Raw genomic sequence first — 16,610 nt, forward strand, 5'->3', positions numbered from 1 at the left:
TAAAGGTGTCTTGTTAGAGCTGGATCCCTTTTATCCCTTGAACGTAGAAGATGAAACAAGTAAATGAGATGAAGTGCAAGAAAGATAGGGAGAGAAAGGGTCCGAATTATCATGTGCCAATGCTTCGGTTACCCTGAGCCAAACCATGGTTCGGATACATCATACTAATACCACGCTTTTTTGTTTTGTTGGGACTGGAGGGTACCTGCGTACTATGGATCCAGGGACGTCGCGGCTAGTCGTTGGATGTGTGTTCGTAAGCACAGGGTCTTGGCTGGCTGAACCATAAATGGAAGAGTTTTGATAGTGTAACGACACGTGAACAGAAACAGTCTGCAGCCATTAATGCGCATGTGAGTAACGAGTTTCGAGTATACTGGCGCGAGAAGCCTACGTAATATTTCCCTATCTCACCCAGGTATCGCATGATTGTGTCAGTGATCTATGTCTGAAGGAATCATCGCGATTTACGTCGAGAGAAATCGCGATGATTCCTTCCGACATAGATCACTGCCACAATCTCTCGTACCAGGACCCTCGCGCACTCTTTTCGGATCTACGCCAACTTCCCTGGTACAAAAGGAAGTCCCCCACTCAACCCACCATCCACAGCCCAAGCCTGCGCATTAACATAGCTAGCCTCATCACTAGCCAGGAACAGCACCGCCCTCGCAATCTCATCTGGCTGCCCTCCCCTCTGCAGTGGGTTCAACTGACCAATCTTCTTCTCGCTACCCCTCTTCCTCGCCGCGTCGTACGTGACCCTGGTCATACCAGTTTCGATCAGCCCAGGGCAGACGGCGTTGCATCTGATGCCGGAGCCGGCGAGTTGGTATGCGCACGTCTGCATCAGACTGATGACTGCGGCTTTGGACGCGGAGTAGTCTGTAGGACCCGCGTTGGAGCGGAGACCTGCTACACTTGCTGTGGCGATGATGCTGCCCTTTGGGTATGGTTTCTCATCCGAGGTCTTGAGCATAGCGCGCGATGCGTGTTTTGCGGCGAGGAAGACGGATAGGGCGTTGGTGCGTAGGACGTTCATGAAGCCTTCTGTTGACTCCTCCCAGAATACTTTGCCAGATGATATTCCTGCGTTGGCGAAGAAGACATCGAGACGGCCGTATGTGTCCAGAGCTTCTTGGCAGACCTTTTGTACGGATGCCTCGTCTGCGGCATCGAACTGCCGGATGTGGACTTCGGTGGAGGGGTATAGGGTGTTGAGTTGGCGCTTGTGTGTCTCGAGGTGGTTGTTGGCAAAGTCGCAGACGTAGATTGCGCGGGCGCCGTTGCGCGCGAATTGATGCGCGCTTGCACGGCCGATGCCTATTTCCGAGTTCGCACCTAACAATGCTGTTAGACATGCCCTTTACGTAGCACAGCCGAGAAAGATTGAGCATACCAGTAACGATGATGACCTTGTCTTTGACGCGTCTACATACGATTAGCACAAGCGCGTTCAATTACAGCTTCACGGACCCTCTCCATACTCACTGATTGCCCAGGTCCCCCGCGATCTCTCTGACCCCCTTCAATCCTTCAAAAGTTTCCGGCTCGGGTAGAGGTTCGGCGAGCTCCTTGCTCACTCCCTGCCGCTGGACCTTCGCGACTGCGGTTGGCATCGTGAAAGCTTCCTTTAAAGTCTTAAAAGTATTTTTGATGCCTACTGTAGCGTGTTGATAGAGCTTTCACAGTTGCGAGTGTTATGTATTGGTCAAATGGGTAGTAGAGCTTGCGGAGTTGGATGCGGAGGTTGCAGAATCCGGGGAAGATGCCGAGGCAATTCCCATTGGAGCTACACGACGTCATTGGCACTACGCCCGCATGATGGAGCCAAATGATTAGGGCAACGCTTTTGAAACTGGAAATCTTTGAGAGATGCATACCAGATTCATTGTATATTGAGTCATTCTTAGCATGACGAAGTAGATGATAACTGTGGACCTGCATGCAATGTTGATTCCCTCTACTTTACGCACACAGTCCAAACCAAACACCACAAATCTCCTCACTCGCCATTGTCCTCCGCACCACCCCCATTTTCTTCCGCAGCCGCCTTCGCAGCCTGCGCCATCTTCCACCTCTGCGCATTCGCCATGAGCTTCGCCAACTTCGCGGCACTCTCGTCGTCGGCCGGGAACACGTAATCGACGTATTCCTCGAAGCTGTCATCGTCCAACTTTCTCCTCTTCTTGACCTTGCGGGGCATCTGTTTCTCGATCTTGTCCTTGTCCTCTGTTGTTCCGTGAACATCTTCGAATGCCTTCCAGGCGCTGAGGAGCGCAACGCGGTCTTCCTTGAGGTCCTTCTCCTTGAGTCTGGTGTGCGCGCGGGTGAAGACCTCGCGAGCGCGGGATTTGGCGAGCTCGCTGATTGTTTCGTCGTCTTCGGGGGTGGTCTCGTCGGGTACGCCGAGTTCAAATTGCGCGTAGGACAACCAGACTTTGACGTGGTCGGTCTTTTCGAGGAGGCGCTCGTATAGTGCACGTGTGCGGCCGTATTCGCCTTCTTCTTCTTCGAAATCGATGTATGCTTTCCATAGAACTTCCGGCATGTCCATTTCTTGCGTGTCGACGGCGATTTCGAAGATGCTCCGCGCACGGTCGAGATCATCGAGACCACGCTCCAGGTTGGCGAAGTTGATCCATGTGTGGCAGTTTGAGCCGTTCCACTCGATGTACTTGGTGTAAAGCTGCCGACAGCGGTTGAACTCGAAGAGCTTCATCTCCAGTTCGATGTAGCCCTTGAAGAGCTTGTCCTTTGGACACATGCCCAAACTTTGACCCAGCAGCTTGCGTGCAGCGGTGAGCTCTCCTTGTCGCACGAGGAAATGAGCAAAAGCCAGCCATACTTTGGCGAACGTGAAGCGCTTGTGTGGCAGCAAACGTATGCACTCTTGGTAGATTTGACGGGTTCGCTCAATGTCGTGCGAAACTGTCTCCTCCCAGACTGCGTAGAACAGCCAAAGATATATATACCGCCTCCAGTGGCGCTTCTCCTGTGTGGGTGGTATCTGGGCGATTGCTCGCTCGTATATGTCGCGGACTCGGTCGGGGTTGCCAGACGTCTCTTCCAGTCGGGCAAAATCGATCCAGCTGTCGTAGTTCTTGGGGTTCTCTTTGATTTGCTCCTCGTAGTGTACACGTCGTTTCGACAGAATTACGTCTTCAATACCGTCTCGGTCTCCGTACTGCTTCTCGAAGGTTGTGAAGGCTTTGTGAAGGTTGACCGATTTCGATCGTGGCATGCGGTCAAGGGCGAATTTGTAGATGGCTCGGGCACGTTCCAGTTCCTTCAATCGGGCCTCGAACTTCGCGTATGCCATGAACAGCTTCTCATCCATGAAGTCGTCTCCCAATGTTGTAACGGCGGTACCGTAGACATCGCGCACGAGGTCGCTGGTGCCGTTCTCCTCCTCAAACTTGGCCCATTTGATCCAGTTCTTGGGTTCCGGATGAACGACGGTGAAGCGCTCAAAGATTGCCCGGCATCTTTCAAATTCGCCGTGCCTCTTCTCCAACTTGATGTATGAGCTCCAAGCCGCCTCTTCCGGCTCCCACTGCATCCAGCGTTCGAAGACGGAGCGGGCACCGTCGATGTTGCCGAGCGTCTCCTCCATGTAGACATACTTGTACCATAGCTTGTCAACTCGCGGAAGAATGGTCACGGCGCGGTCGAGAAGGTTACGGGCGTGCTGGACATTGCGATGCTTCATCTCACTCTCAATGTATCGCAGCCATAACGGGACGGACGTTGAGTCGACATCGAGAGCTCGTTCGAAGATGGAGCGGGCACGTCGAAATTCCTTCTGCTCCAGCTCCCAGGAAGCATAGCGCATCCAGTTATTCATGTTGATGCGGTTCCGCCGCACATAGTCCTCAAACTCCTTCCTCTTCCTCCCCTGGAACTCATGCAGCTCCTCGATGTCGGCGAAGCGCTGCGTTGGTGCCTTGAGCTTCTCATCTTGACGGTCGACGGCTTCCCTCAGCAATTGTTCGGCAGAGATCTGGACAGCCGCCGCGGCCTTGTTCTTGACCCGCGGGGGTCCTCGTGAGGCCTCCATGTTGGCGTTCGAATATGATGATCGAGGGCGTTATATGGGATGTAAGGGTATGCGCACGATGGTGAGAGAGGGCGAGGCGCACGTCGGTCGTGAAGGCTGTCGCGCCTAGGTCGTGTCGGAGTAACAGAGCTCCAAAGGTTGGTCCGGATCGCTCAAACCGCCGAACACGTGATCGCGGATGCCTGCGCAGTACGACTACGGTACAATAGCTTGGCGACAGCAATTGTCGTATGTCGGTCGTCGTTCTGCGATGCGACAAGATTATTCTGTAACGTGAGAACGCGACTGCCTTAGCGCAACTTTTATCCGCTGCACGCCAAGCAATTAGCACTTTCACGTCACTGCCGGCGCAACTTCTCTCTCCCCACAACACTCACCCGCGCGCATTCACAACTCGACCGGCGGCCATCCCAGGCAACAGGTACGTAGTATACCAACGATATCGAACTCAGCACTCAACCGATATCTACTAGGAGGGTAACCTCTGGCCGCCGTCGCGACTTCCTCGACACCCCCAACTGCTATTGCCTGGCAGCGACGCTCACCCGCACACATCCCGAATACCCCCAGCCTACACCCTGCCATGGCGACTCTCGAGCAAGAGCTCCTGGCGGACTTCGCAGACAGTGGTGATGAGGATGTCCAGGATCTGGAGAATGACTTCGCCGAGGGTTCTGGCGACGACGATGAGATGGTCGACGAGGAGGCGCAATATCGCGAGAAGCAGCAGGACAAAGACAAGGAAAACAAGGGGCCAGCCGACATCCGATCCGCGCAGCAGCTCAAGACGAACCTGGACCCCGTCCTCAAGCGCATCGAAGAGGCGAAGGACCAGATGGACATAGTTGAGGGCGAATCGTTTGAGGAATCTCCCGAGTACCAACTCCTCACAGAAGCCAACGAGTTCTCCACACAGATCGATGGCGAGACTGCTAGCGTCCACAAGTTCATCCGCGACCACTATTCGGCCTTCTTCCCCCATTTGGAGGATCTGATCAAGAACCCTGTCGTCTACGCCAAAGCATGTTTGGTCATCGGCGGCGGACCTTTGTCAAGCATCAAAGATATCAGCCCCAAGCTGAGGCAAATCGAAGGAATGGAACCTGCCCAGGTCATGATTGTCGAGATTGAAGCCACGCGCGTCGAAGGAAGACTTCTTGAACAATCCGAGCTGGACCTAGTGTCAAACGCATGCCATCTGCTGCTCGAGCTACACGCGGCCAAGTCCAAGATTCTGGGTTTCGTCGAATCCCGAACTGAGCTGTTCGCGCCTAACCTCACCGCGCTTATTGGAAGTTTGACGGCCGCCCATCTTATCTCATACTCGGGCGGTATCGCGAACCTAGCCAAGACTCCCGCTTGCAACATCGCTCCCCTAGGTTCGACCAAAGTCTCTGGTGCTACCGTCGGACTTTCGAACATGGGTCTGAGGCACGAGGGTTACCTGTACCACAGCGACATCATCCAGAACCAAAGACCGGATCTGAGGAAGCAGGCGCTACGTATTGTGGCGGCTAAGGTCATTCTCGCCGCGCGTGTGGACGCCCATTCCAACTCCGGCACTGCCGACATAGGTATGGACCTGAGGAAAGAGTGTGAGCGTCGGTTGGACAAGTTGGTGGAGATGCCAGCGAACCAAAAGGCCGGAGGAAGGGCCCTTCCCGTACCCGATGAGAAGCCGTCCCGCAAGAGAGGTGGAAGGCGAGCCCGCAAGGCCAAGGAAGCAACAGCAATGACCGAGATCCGCAAGGCCCAAAACCGGATGACTTTCGGCAAAGAAGAGAAGGAAGTCGGATATGGCGACTCCGTAGCAGGCATGGGCATGATCGGAGCCACAGACACCGGACGACTCCGCGCGCAACAAATCGACCCCAAGACCCGCGCCAAACTCAGCAAGAAGAACCCCGGCTGGGGCACTGACACCACTCTCGGTGCAGCTTCGTCTCTCAAAGGCTTTGGCGGAAGCGGTACGGCGACCAGTCTACGTGCACAGGGCCTACGAACCGGTGGTGTGGGTCTTGGCGGTGCGGGAACGAACTCTATTGCGTTCACACCTGTCCAAGGTCTCGAATTGGTTGATCCCAAGGCGCGTGAGGAAGCCAACCGTAAAAGGAAGGCAGACGAGGATAGGTGGTTCAAGGGTGGTTCATTCACGCAGCTCAACGGTAGCTCGAAGGTAGATGCGGGTGGTTTCAAGGTTCCCGCTCTACCGAACAAGAAGCCCAAGACGGATACTTAGTTGGCCGTCTTGGTTGTTATGGTTGTGGGGGTAATATGGTACCTGGTCAGCATATATGGCGTTTTCGTGGCATTGCAGTGAGTGCGAGTGCATTGGGCGGCGTTTCATTGTGGGATTACTCTCGATACCTATACGTTGGGACGTTGCAGGGATAGTCAGATAGTTGGAAATTCAATATGATTATGCTCATCAGACTGTGTCTGTCATGATAAAATGCGACGCTGAAAATATTTTAGTGGACTACACCAACGCTCCTCCGCAAGTTACACAAGTTTAGAAGGTATCCTGGCGGTTACATATTAATCCACGCTCAACCTCTAACAAGACGGACTACGCCGTATACTCCCAAGTACCTTGCCATCCGTCCCCGTTCTCCATGCCCACCCATTGTATTCACATTTCATGCCACCCTGCTCCACTTCCTCTATCCCCTCCATATCCTTCATATCCTCCACCTCCACATCCTTCACCCACCCAGCAGCCTCCCTCAGCTGGCTCAACCAATCCTTTCCAGTCCCGATCACCTCAGCCTGCTTACCCGCCTCAAACGAATGATCAGCGATATGCTCATCAATCTCCCCAGCATCCGCAGACAAGATAGTGACCTTGCAGGTCTCGCAGTAGAAGTCCTCTTCCGAAAGGAATTCAGCACAGGCAGGTGCGGAAGGAGACGAGGAAGCGAGGGAAGCGGGGGAGGTGGGCGAAGATATGAGGGAAGGGGGCGAGGCGAGATCGGCAACCGGTGTCCCGTCGTGCGGGAAAGTCATTCCCTCATTGGATACGTCCTCCTCCTCCGGCGAGGGTGAAGATGATGGCGACGGCGACGGCGACGCAGAATCCTCATCCGTGGCATCGTCGTAGATAATGCTCTCCCCATCAGTGGCAGAATCGTAGTCTGCCATGCTTTCCTCCTCCTCCTCCTCCTCCTCCTCCTCATCGTCATCGGACGTCATATCCTCATCCTCCGGAGAACTTTTAATGACATTAAACACGTGGCCTGCCGAAGTCAAATGCCGCGCCCAGTTCGCACCAGCAAACGTGACCTCGCAGTCATCGCAATAGTGACCATATTCGTATCCTTCTTCGCCGAAGCCGTCATCTTCATACTCCTCCTCTTTCTCAACTTCCTCTTCCACAGACAGCACCACAGACTCCGGTGTCGGTGCGTGAAGATAGATATCCTCCTCCTCCTCTTTCGCCTTGGCCATATTAGCCAAATGCTTCTGACACTTCGCGTGCCGAATCCAATGACTATAGGTGCTAGTCCTATAATCGCAACACTCGCAAAACTTCTCCAGTCCGCGCGCATACTGCTGGCTGGTTTTCTTGCCCTGTACCGGAGGGGCTCGCTTATCCCTCGCAACATTGTCCAGATGCATACGGCCTCTTATATGGCAGCCCCAGCTGGACATCAAATATGTGCGGTCGCAGTCGCTGCAGTAGCGCTGCGGTCTCTTGTCGACTGCCTTCTTGACCATGTTCGTGTTTGGCCCCTTACGTGGTCGGCTCCTCGCTACCTGATTTAGGTGCGGTTGGCCTTGGAAATGCCGTGTCCAGCTGGAGACATAGCGTGTTGTGAAGTCGCAGGCTTCACAAGTATACCCTTGTAGTCGTCCGGGTACCTGTACAGGCTCAGACATAGGGCTGTCGACACCGTCGTATTCGGTAACCTCCTGGTTGGCCTCGCTGGACACCGGGCTGAACTCAGTGTTTCGCGGCGACATGGGCGCTGAGCTGAGTGGACTGCTACGCGCAGGACTATTGTAGTCCTCCAGCTCCTTCAACATCTTGGCGGGGGGTTCCGCAACACTCGATGTAGTCCTCCAAGTCTCGAACTCCAGTACCCCCTCCGTCTTCCCAAGATGCGTCTCAATCCTCCTCATCCCCCTCCCCACCCTCCTCTTCGCACGCCGCTGAATCGTATTAACCCTGCGCATCTCACTCTTCAACCGTCTTACACTCCTGATCGGAGCGTCGTCATCGTCGGAGGAACTGACTTCTGAATCGCGTTCGGGGCCTAGATCGAAGGTCCTGTTGCCTAGGCGGAAGATGCCTTGTTTCTTGATGGGGGTGGGGGCGATGGGAATTGGGGTTGGTATTGGGGTGGGGGCTGGCTTGGGGAGGAGTGCGTCGAGGAGGGCGGACTGTGCCGAATGGCGGTCTGTTATTTTCCACTCTTTTTGTAGGACGCTTGTGAGCATACCAGAGAGCAAGGTGTATGCGGCCTCTTTTTGTTGGTCTAGTGTTGTGGACATTTTGACGGTTGGTATGTGTGGGAGTTAGACGGGCTGAAAAAGTTGGGGTGGAGTGCCGGTTGGACAAAGTGGTAGGCAGTGTGGACTAGATGAACACTTGGAGACGGATGGGAAAGTAGAAGATAGAGGGTGTGTCCCCTTATTTTGTACAATTCTGCTGTGGTGCGTCCCACGGTACCGAAATGGCAGCCTGAAGGTGGAGGCCACGACAACCAAAGTACCACGAAAAAAGGGCGAATCAAGAAATTCATATGGGAGAGGTACGTGCCAGTCAGAACTTGCGAGATGCCTACGAGTCGAAGTAGACACAGTAGTTTATGTTCGCCTACCTTGGTTCCCAACTCTTGCGATGATAGCATCAGCCCTTTCTGTACGCTAAGCGTGCCTTCCAGCGCCCTCGCATGCATGCAGACCCTTCTTCCCATGACTGTTAGGGTGAACCACAAACCATGGTATCTCATTGCATGTTCAAACTGTGGTTGCACACCATATCGTCGCCGCATGGCATTTTCCGAGACTTACCGTTTGACTCTCTACCACTGACAAAATTTGATGCCTGATTCTTGTACACGTGTTGTGCTGGCAGGCCGCAATGATATTGATGAACCGCGGAAGTATCGAAAATTTCCAGCGTGCTTGAGCTACGGAAATTGTCGGTGTTCGAGACAACTCAGGTTGACACAACTTGAAGTTGGTGTCGAGGTGGTCAGGTGTGCGCGACCATGATTATGGAATGAACGAGCAACGCGCCGATTCCTACACAGTGGATATCGCTTGGCCGATGTCTGTGCTGCTGACTATCCCTACTCATGATTCTGGGATACTCCAGGGTAAAGCCGAGCTGGTTCGCGACAGCAATAATTAGTGTGAACTCAATGGCGTGAACTTATTCAGGGTCTGCAGCTTTGGGTAAGAAGTGGCCACCGCACGACTCAGCCATTGTTGTGAGATCAGGCATAACAATCGAAAATGTTATTGTGCAAAATCCTACTGAGCAAGGAAAAGGCCATCCCTTGCAAAGCCCGATGCATCTCGTATTGCAGCGATGATCAAGACACCTGTCGCTTCAGGCGGTCTGTAGGCGAGAGCGGGGCGGAAGGATGATGCGCAAAGCTCGCTCGGTTGGCGTTCAACTTTGTTCGAGAAGCGTTCGATGCTTTCGTGTGCGGGGGTATCCCTGACCTGGCTTTTTCTGTGCACTGCGATAGACGAGATCTTACCATGTCTCAGCGGGCGCCCGCGAAAGACACTCTGCGAACGAACGACAATTAGCAGTGTTCCACAGGCTTCTCTGGCGCTGTGTTCTTGGTCGCACCGAGTGCAGACTTCCCTGCGCGCGCACTGGTAGCGGCCTGTTAGATGCACCTTGTCAGCCCTAGGACCAGGGTCTTTGCTTGTGCAACATTGGACAAGGGATTCGCAATGCAGTATCGCCTGTCGCATCGCCTGTCGCATCGCAAAGTCCAACCAGCTTGTTTGGCGCGAAGGTTGTTCGGCGACAATGGTGAGGTGTCCAGTAGATATCTCGACACGTGTTGGCGGCCTCCTAGTGCTACCCAGACGGAAGGACAAGTCTTGCCGGTGATGCACCTCCTACAGGTTGGTCACACTCAGCTCTAGCAGGCAATGGCTTAACCCGATATGCGTTTATTTACCCGCAGATAACCCATGGAGGATTCCGCCAGATGTCTTCAGATACGGCGTTGTGGCTGGCAATGGAAGCCGCCCTTGCGATATGCCCATTGCGGGTAAATAGGCAGGGAGATTGAATTGGACAGGCGGAAGTTGATGTCAGCGCGCGCTTTAGATAGGACGAGGCGCGCCGCTGGCCACCCTGGAAGGGAAACCGGCCCGTAAGACGCAGTCTGGAGATCGAATGCTCGTGTGCTTGATCGTTGGACAGCGCACCATTGCACGATTGTCACATCGGGAGCTACATACGTCACCCGCAGTGGGAGCAAAGGATTGCGCAGTGAAATGGGCAGTGAAATAAGGGCAGGCTAAGAATACGCGGCATCAGATGTGCAAGCAGGCACAGAATGGTTCGTCGTGACGATGCAGGAGCAAGCCACCGATAGCTAAGCGAGCAGTGAGGGTGCAGAGGGTGCAGAGGGTGCAAGAGATGCCGCTCGCGCCGGCTGGACCGGGACCCAGGTACTGCGCAATCAGCCTTAATCAAATTCTGCCAGTCCGTCGGATGAGGGTTGAGCAACGCAAACGGTGCAGTGTGGGTGGTATGGGCGGCTGCATGGTGTGTCTAAGCGGGTCAGAATGTCGCTGCACGCCGCACGAGGCTCGGCTCAGTAAGGTACTTGGGTAATGGGCAATAGAGAGGTGCAGCAGCGGACGGGACGACGCTGATTGCAGGAAGAACAGTGTGGCGGGCCCCAGTGCGCAGCGCAGAGCGGCACGTGATTGGCCCGATGCAGGCTAGCGGCCCTGGCATGCTGAAGTTCTTTTTGCGCTGGGGAGCGGTCTGCGCCTTTAGCCTTTTGCTGAAGAAATGCCCGATTGCTCTGGCTGCATCGGCCTGCCGCCCTCTCGTCGCTAGAATTGCTCCTCTGCCGCCGCGCTCCTCGGCCAGCTCATCGTCGCGCGTCGCTAGCCCGTCGGACAGCAGTACCCTGTTCGCTACCTTCCGCTCAAGCGAGACTCGCTTGTAGGCAGCTTGTAAGTAAAGTCGGTTGATTCCTTCATGGCACTGCCACATGCGCCCTCATTACCTGCTAAAGGCGGCTAGCCAGCTGCAGCCCACCCTCCACTGAGCCCACTCGCTGCCTCCTAGACGGACGAGATGAGTGAGGGATATCGCGCGCGATGCATTTCTGGGAGCGGCAGCTGGCATGCCAGGTCTTCATCTTCCTCATCCTTCCTCATCTATCATAATTTGGCCCTTTTCATTCCCTGGACTTTGTTAGCCATTGTCCAGTCGTTCACGTATTTGTTATCCCAATCTATGTAGTGCACGCACAACTACGTGCAGCGCGGCGGCGTCGAACCGAGCGAGGCCAGGCCCCTGTTCCGCGGGTCATAACGCCTTCGCCAACTCAGCTAATCCCAGTTCCTTGCCAGGCTTGCCGTCCCTCTTCCCATCCGCCTCAAGCTTTCTAGCGCCGCCGTGCTCTTCAAGACATCCCCAAGAACTGAAGAGCGCCCCGGTGGCAGACTCCATTGCTAGCCCATGTCGCACGACTTTTCCACCCACATCTCCCAGGCGCCCTACTCGCCGGCCCCTTCGCACTTTTCCCACCAGAGCATGGCCGATCCTAACATGCAGTCGCGCCAGCAGCAGGCCGTCGCCTATCCCTCACCGCACTCGTACCCGTCGCCCTCGATGCAGCCCACGTATACCTACCCGCCGCCCCAAGGCCAGCAGAGCAACGATGGCTACCGCAGCTCTCCCCAGGGCTCCAACATGTCGCTGCCGCCCCTCAATCTGCCGCCAATACGTCTGCAGGACGGCCAGCAGCCCCAGGCGCAACCTCAGCAGCCGCCCCAGCCCATGGGCTCTCCGCTCCCACCGCCGCAGCACGGTATGCCGCAGTACTATCCGCACCCAGCGCATGCGCAGCAAGGCCCGCCCATGATGGGCAACATGGGCCCGCAATTCAATGCCATGCGATACCAGCTGCCGCCGCAGGGCGACCAGCGAGTGCTGTCTGGTGGTCGCCATAAGAAGGAGATCAAGCGTCGCACCAAGACTGGCTGTCTGACATGTCGCAAACGGAGAATAAAGGTGAGTGCATACGTCAATGGAACGCGGTGCAGACGCGACGCGATGTCAGAGGAGCTATTGCTTGTCGCTTGCTTAACCGAGCGAGGAACCCAAACTCCTCTAATCCAACCTCTCGCGTGTCAGAAGCGACCGGCTTTGCAGCAACACTGCTATTCAGTGGGCTGCAGCACTTTGCCTCGCAACATCGCCGTTGCGGGCTGCAAATACAGCTGCGCCGATTTCTGGCAAATTTTCTGCATCGCGCACCAACATCACTACTCACCTGCTCATGCGCTAACCACCACCCCGACAGTGCGACGAAGCCCACCCCATGTGCCGGAACTGCCAGAAGAGCAAACGAGAGTGCTTGGGTTACGACCCGATTTTCAAGCAGCAATCCGGTCCCGCCCAAATACAACCTGCTCCCAACTCCGCGCCCGCACCCCACGCGACAAGCGCACCGGCGCCCGCACCTTCCTCCTCCAATTACAGTCAAAGTCCGGTACCCCAAGGGTACGCGCCTGCCTCGTCCGCGGGGTACGCGACTGCCGCTCCTGCTACGAGCGGCGAACACCAGCAAGGCAACTTCCACGCCATAGACCCGGCACTTGCGCAAGCCGATCCCAATTTACAGCCACCCCAACATTACAACGGTGTGCACCCCATGGATCCCAACATGAGAGGGCCTCCAGGCGCCAACTACCACCCGCCTCCGCCAGAGCCCATGAAAGGTTGGTATCCTGCTCCATATCGCCATCACAGTCCTAACGCAGATTCAGGCAAGCGGTTGGGTATCCAAGACATCTTTGGCATCTGCAACCACAGCCCGCCCGAGGTTCCTCAGCGGACCTCGCCAGTACCCCGGGAAATCGACGACGAGTTCAGCCGCATCTTCATCAACGACTACTGCCAAGGGCTCGACCTCGTACTTGAGACCAACTGGTTCTCGACGAACAACAATGCTCTCAACAGAGTCTTCAGCGACCGCTCCCTGCATGAAGAGGCCGCTTTCTTCACCGAGACCATCAAGTACAAGGCTACCGCCGATACCGACATGACCGGCGTCTTTAGTCAAGAGGCTCGCTTGTTATGGCACTTGCTGAGTACGTGCAAGCAGAATCTTCCAAGCACCAACGGAGCACAGCCAGAAGGCGAAGACTTTGCGATGAGAGAAACCCGTGCGCGCCTCGACGTGCTGGAAGCTCTTATGACGAATCAAAACCTGGACTCAAACCCCACACGTCAATTGGCATATCCCCCTACGCTTGATGATGTCAAGAGGTCGCAAGTCGACTTCTGGCAACATCTCGGAGACTTTGTCCAATTCTCGGGCTCAGACACTGCCCCGCCTGGAGCAGCCGACGGCGCCCTCTCAGTACTACGTGGCGTGCTGTGCATGCACGAGGTGCGCGATGCCATCTACTCGATTGCGATCGCTCGTCATTACGGTAGCCGCATTGGTGGTTTCCCCAACGCTCTGCCACCCCAGGTCGACCAAAGTCCAGACAGCGACTTGAATAAGCTTTGTGTCGCTATGTCGTTCATCAGTCATGAGAGCCGTGCATCCAGCCAGCAGGTTCTTGCGCGTATCTGCGACATGGCCATGTTCTCGTGGACCGCCTCGCGAATGCCTTCCAGTCACCAACAACAACAGGGTGGCTTCCCTCAATGACGACATGCTGGCATAGGAGCGACCTGAGAATCAAATAAAGTTGCCGTAGCCTTCGGGCCACATTAGTAAGAATTGGAAAGTCCGCGTTCATCTTTTGCATCATCTCAGCGGTGGCGTTGTATCCCCCTTTTGCCATTTGCTGGCATTTGCGTTCGTTTATGAATTATATTCCCAGGGGCCAGAACAAACCTTTCTCATCCCCCCAAATGCACGTTTTCATGATTCTCCCTTCCTCGCAGTTGCATCTACCGCGTACGGAGCTGGTGGCACCTAAGCATGTATCTTCTCTTTCCTTTGCGGCAGGCATTCACACAAGATATACCCTCGATCGTATCCTGTTCTTTCTCTTCAACTTTGGCAGACCTAGTATACAGAGGTCTGGCTTTAATCTATCTTCGTCCTCTGGACTCAACCTTTCATGGAATATGTGAAGACGGTTGCATTGCGGTATTTGGAGCTATATTTTTCACGTGAGGAGACTACAATGGCATCATCTCTCAAATATACGGAAATCGAGTGATTATTGTAGCCTCTTGGGTCTGATTGGACTTCTGCAGTCATCACGTCTAAGAAACAACAACCGAACGCCCTGGAGTCTACTTTGACGTCAGGTCACCTACTTTGCGGTATTTTCACCTTGATGTATGCTGCCGACCTCTTTAGAGTTGTCCTTGTATGGGGTGCGGTGGGATGATCACGATCCTGAGGCCTCAGCTCCCTGGGTAACACTAAACCAGCGGTGAACCAGCCCTTCTTCCATGCTCAATCCCATTCGCCCGGACATGTAGCCTAGCCAAACAATACACACCAACCAATTCTGTGAAAAGAAAGGACTGAACACCTGCTAACTATTATAGACCCAGAAGTCTACATCGCCTCCATGTTGAACCAAACTTCCGTTCCCAAACCCCTCAGCCCCAGCTAGCTCTCTATCCTCCTTCCCTTTCGCACAACGCAGATGACGCAACGCGACAACGTCTCCGTACGACATTGCACGAAGCGGAGAAAGTGCCGGTGGCGGAAATTAGCTTGCCCCTTGTGATTGCCGGGAGGACACGAAGCGGTGGGCTGTTTTTTGGGAGGTGGTACGAGGGTGGTTGGGCTCTGGTACACGCTCATTTCCTGGTGTTGGGTTTGGTGTCATGAGGGATTTCGGGGAAAGGAGTGAGAGACTGGGCCAGTACTCGTTTACTCAAGATCCGAATTTGTACTGGAAGGAACACATGAGCAAGCCTTTTCCGAACAACACATCTCCTTCAACTAATTTTCCAACTACATAACTATCTCCCTTGCTTAACCCGAGTAAGACCCAGCCTGAGTATAACGCCGTCCCCTGTCCTCATCTCCGCTCCCTCCACTCCTTCTCCCTACTCATGCTGTGCGCCCATGCACCCCGGCTCCACCTACTCCATCAAGCTACTCACTACATCCCTCCAGTCCCTCCTCTCCCCAGAATATCTCACACAAACCCCCTTCTAAGCGAACCACTCGGAATGGCCGCCGTTTTCGTATCACAGCGACACAAGAGCTTACACAAAACCCCCTCTTCTCTTCGGAGAATATCCATAGTACCGGGTCATCCCAGCTGCGACAGATTTTGTACACCTGTCGGTGTTCTCGCTATCTATCTAGCCTGATGAGGCGTTGTGTAAGGAGGGTACGGGTGGATGGATGGGTGATGACGGGTAGGTTGGCGGGTGGGTAGTAGGCTTGCTGGGTCTAAAATAGGCATAGCTGCAAATATCTTCAGCACATACATCCACAGACTTTGCTGGCACTTCAATGGTGCAGGTGGAAGAGCGCTTGTGCCAAGTCTAGTATGGGTATGAAGCCCAAGTATGTGGCGCAGCGTGTACGACTGACTACTCAGCTCCTCTACCCACAACACTCTAATGCACATCCATCCTCTTAGTACCTAGCAATCACCCACTCAACCCCACACACCCACTCCCTCTCTACCACTGTTCCCCATCCCCCAAAACCCTATGCAAAAGCACCCTCGCAAATTTCCCCTCCCCAGGACTCCTCGTACACCACCCAACCCGATTCCCCCTCCTGCTATCCCTCCACCCCCCCGCATCCCCCACGACCTCCTCCTCCAAACTGCTCTCCCCCTCCGTAACCGGCCTCCCCCTCCGATCCACAATCGTGCAACCCCTAGTCCACTGCCCACTCGTCTCAACCCTCACATCCTCCTCTTTGAACTTCCATAAAGGGTTGGAGGGGCATAAAGCGTACCAGATCGTCAGCGGGTCGTGGAGTTGGAGTCCGGATTTCGTGGGGTCTTGTTGGGGGTTCAGGGATGAGTTTTTTGCGAACGTGGAGGTTAGGAATAGGCTGGTCCATTCGGAGAGGGGGGAGCCGTGGATGGGTTTTAGGGCGATGTAGTCTTCGTACATGGTTTTGGGCAGGACGTGTAGTTCTGTTGTGTCGAGCGGGAAGAGTTTGATGGTTAGGCGCTTGCTGAGCGTTTTTGGGTACGGTGGTAGTTGGTGCTTCTTCGACGGGTTTGAGAGTAAGGGGGGCATGGTGAGGTGCGGGTTCGCGGATGTGAGGGCGAAGACGCGCGCGCTGGCTACGGAGTCGGCGTAGGTGTTGAATTCGGCGCCGGGGGTCATCTGGTGAGGTGGTTTAGTGAGGGACGGAGGGGGGTATTGTGTTTTTTGGGT

The 16,610-nt window shown here is 54.9% G+C and overlaps 6 protein-coding genes across 6 annotated transcripts; 2 read left to right on the forward strand and 4 right to left on the reverse strand.

The window, feature by feature from the left end:
• Positions 1-556: 556 nt before the first annotated feature.
• Positions 557-1,619, reverse strand: J4E92_011045 (uncharacterized protein; the record flags this gene model as incomplete). Its single annotated transcript, XM_051502377.1, has 3 exons — positions 557-1,341; positions 1,400-1,431; positions 1,492-1,619. 3 exons carry the CDS (start codon positions 1,617-1,619, stop codon positions 557-559), a joined length of 945 nt encoding a protein of 314 aa, XP_051347413.1.
• A 386-nt stretch (positions 1,620-2,005) lies between these two features.
• On the reverse strand, positions 2,006-4,060 carry CLF1 (NineTeen Complex (NTC) component; the record flags this gene model as incomplete). The annotated part of the gene is made up of 1 exon (XM_051502378.1): positions 2,006-4,060. The coding sequence occupies one exon, from the start codon at positions 4,058-4,060 to the stop codon at positions 2,006-2,008; it is 2,055 nt and encodes a 684-aa protein (XP_051347414.1).
• A 583-nt stretch (positions 4,061-4,643) lies between these two features.
• On the forward strand, positions 4,644-6,299 carry J4E92_011047 (uncharacterized protein; the record flags this gene model as incomplete). Its single annotated transcript, XM_051502379.1, has 1 exon — positions 4,644-6,299. The coding sequence occupies one exon, from the start codon at positions 4,644-4,646 to the stop codon at positions 6,297-6,299; it is 1,656 nt and encodes a 551-aa protein (XP_051347415.1).
• Positions 6,300-6,616: 317 nt separating this feature from the next.
• J4E92_011048 (uncharacterized protein) lies at positions 6,617-8,554 on the reverse strand (the record flags this gene model as incomplete). The annotated part of the gene is made up of 1 exon (XM_051502380.1): positions 6,617-8,554. The coding sequence occupies one exon, from the start codon at positions 8,552-8,554 to the stop codon at positions 6,617-6,619; it is 1,938 nt and encodes a 645-aa protein (XP_051347416.1).
• A 3,181-nt stretch (positions 8,555-11,735) lies between these two features.
• J4E92_011049 (uncharacterized protein) lies at positions 11,736-13,941 on the forward strand (the record flags this gene model as incomplete). Its single annotated transcript, XM_051502381.1, has 3 exons — positions 11,736-12,290; positions 12,583-13,000; positions 13,049-13,941. 3 exons carry the CDS (start codon positions 11,736-11,738, stop codon positions 13,939-13,941), a joined length of 1,866 nt encoding a protein of 621 aa, XP_051347417.1.
• A 1,955-nt stretch (positions 13,942-15,896) lies between these two features.
• J4E92_011050 (uncharacterized protein) lies at positions 15,897-16,559 on the reverse strand (the record flags this gene model as incomplete). The annotated part of the gene is made up of 1 exon (XM_051502382.1): positions 15,897-16,559. One exon carries the CDS (start codon positions 16,557-16,559, stop codon positions 15,897-15,899), a length of 663 nt encoding a protein of 220 aa, XP_051347418.1.
• Positions 16,560-16,610: the final 51 nt, after the last annotated feature.

This window comes from Alternaria infectoria (genome assembly GCF_024043175.1).
Source record: "Alternaria infectoria strain BMP 0036 chromosome Unknown scaffold_54, whole genome shotgun sequence".
Lineage (NCBI taxonomy): Eukaryota > Fungi > Ascomycota > Dothideomycetes > Pleosporales > Pleosporaceae > Alternaria > Alternaria infectoria.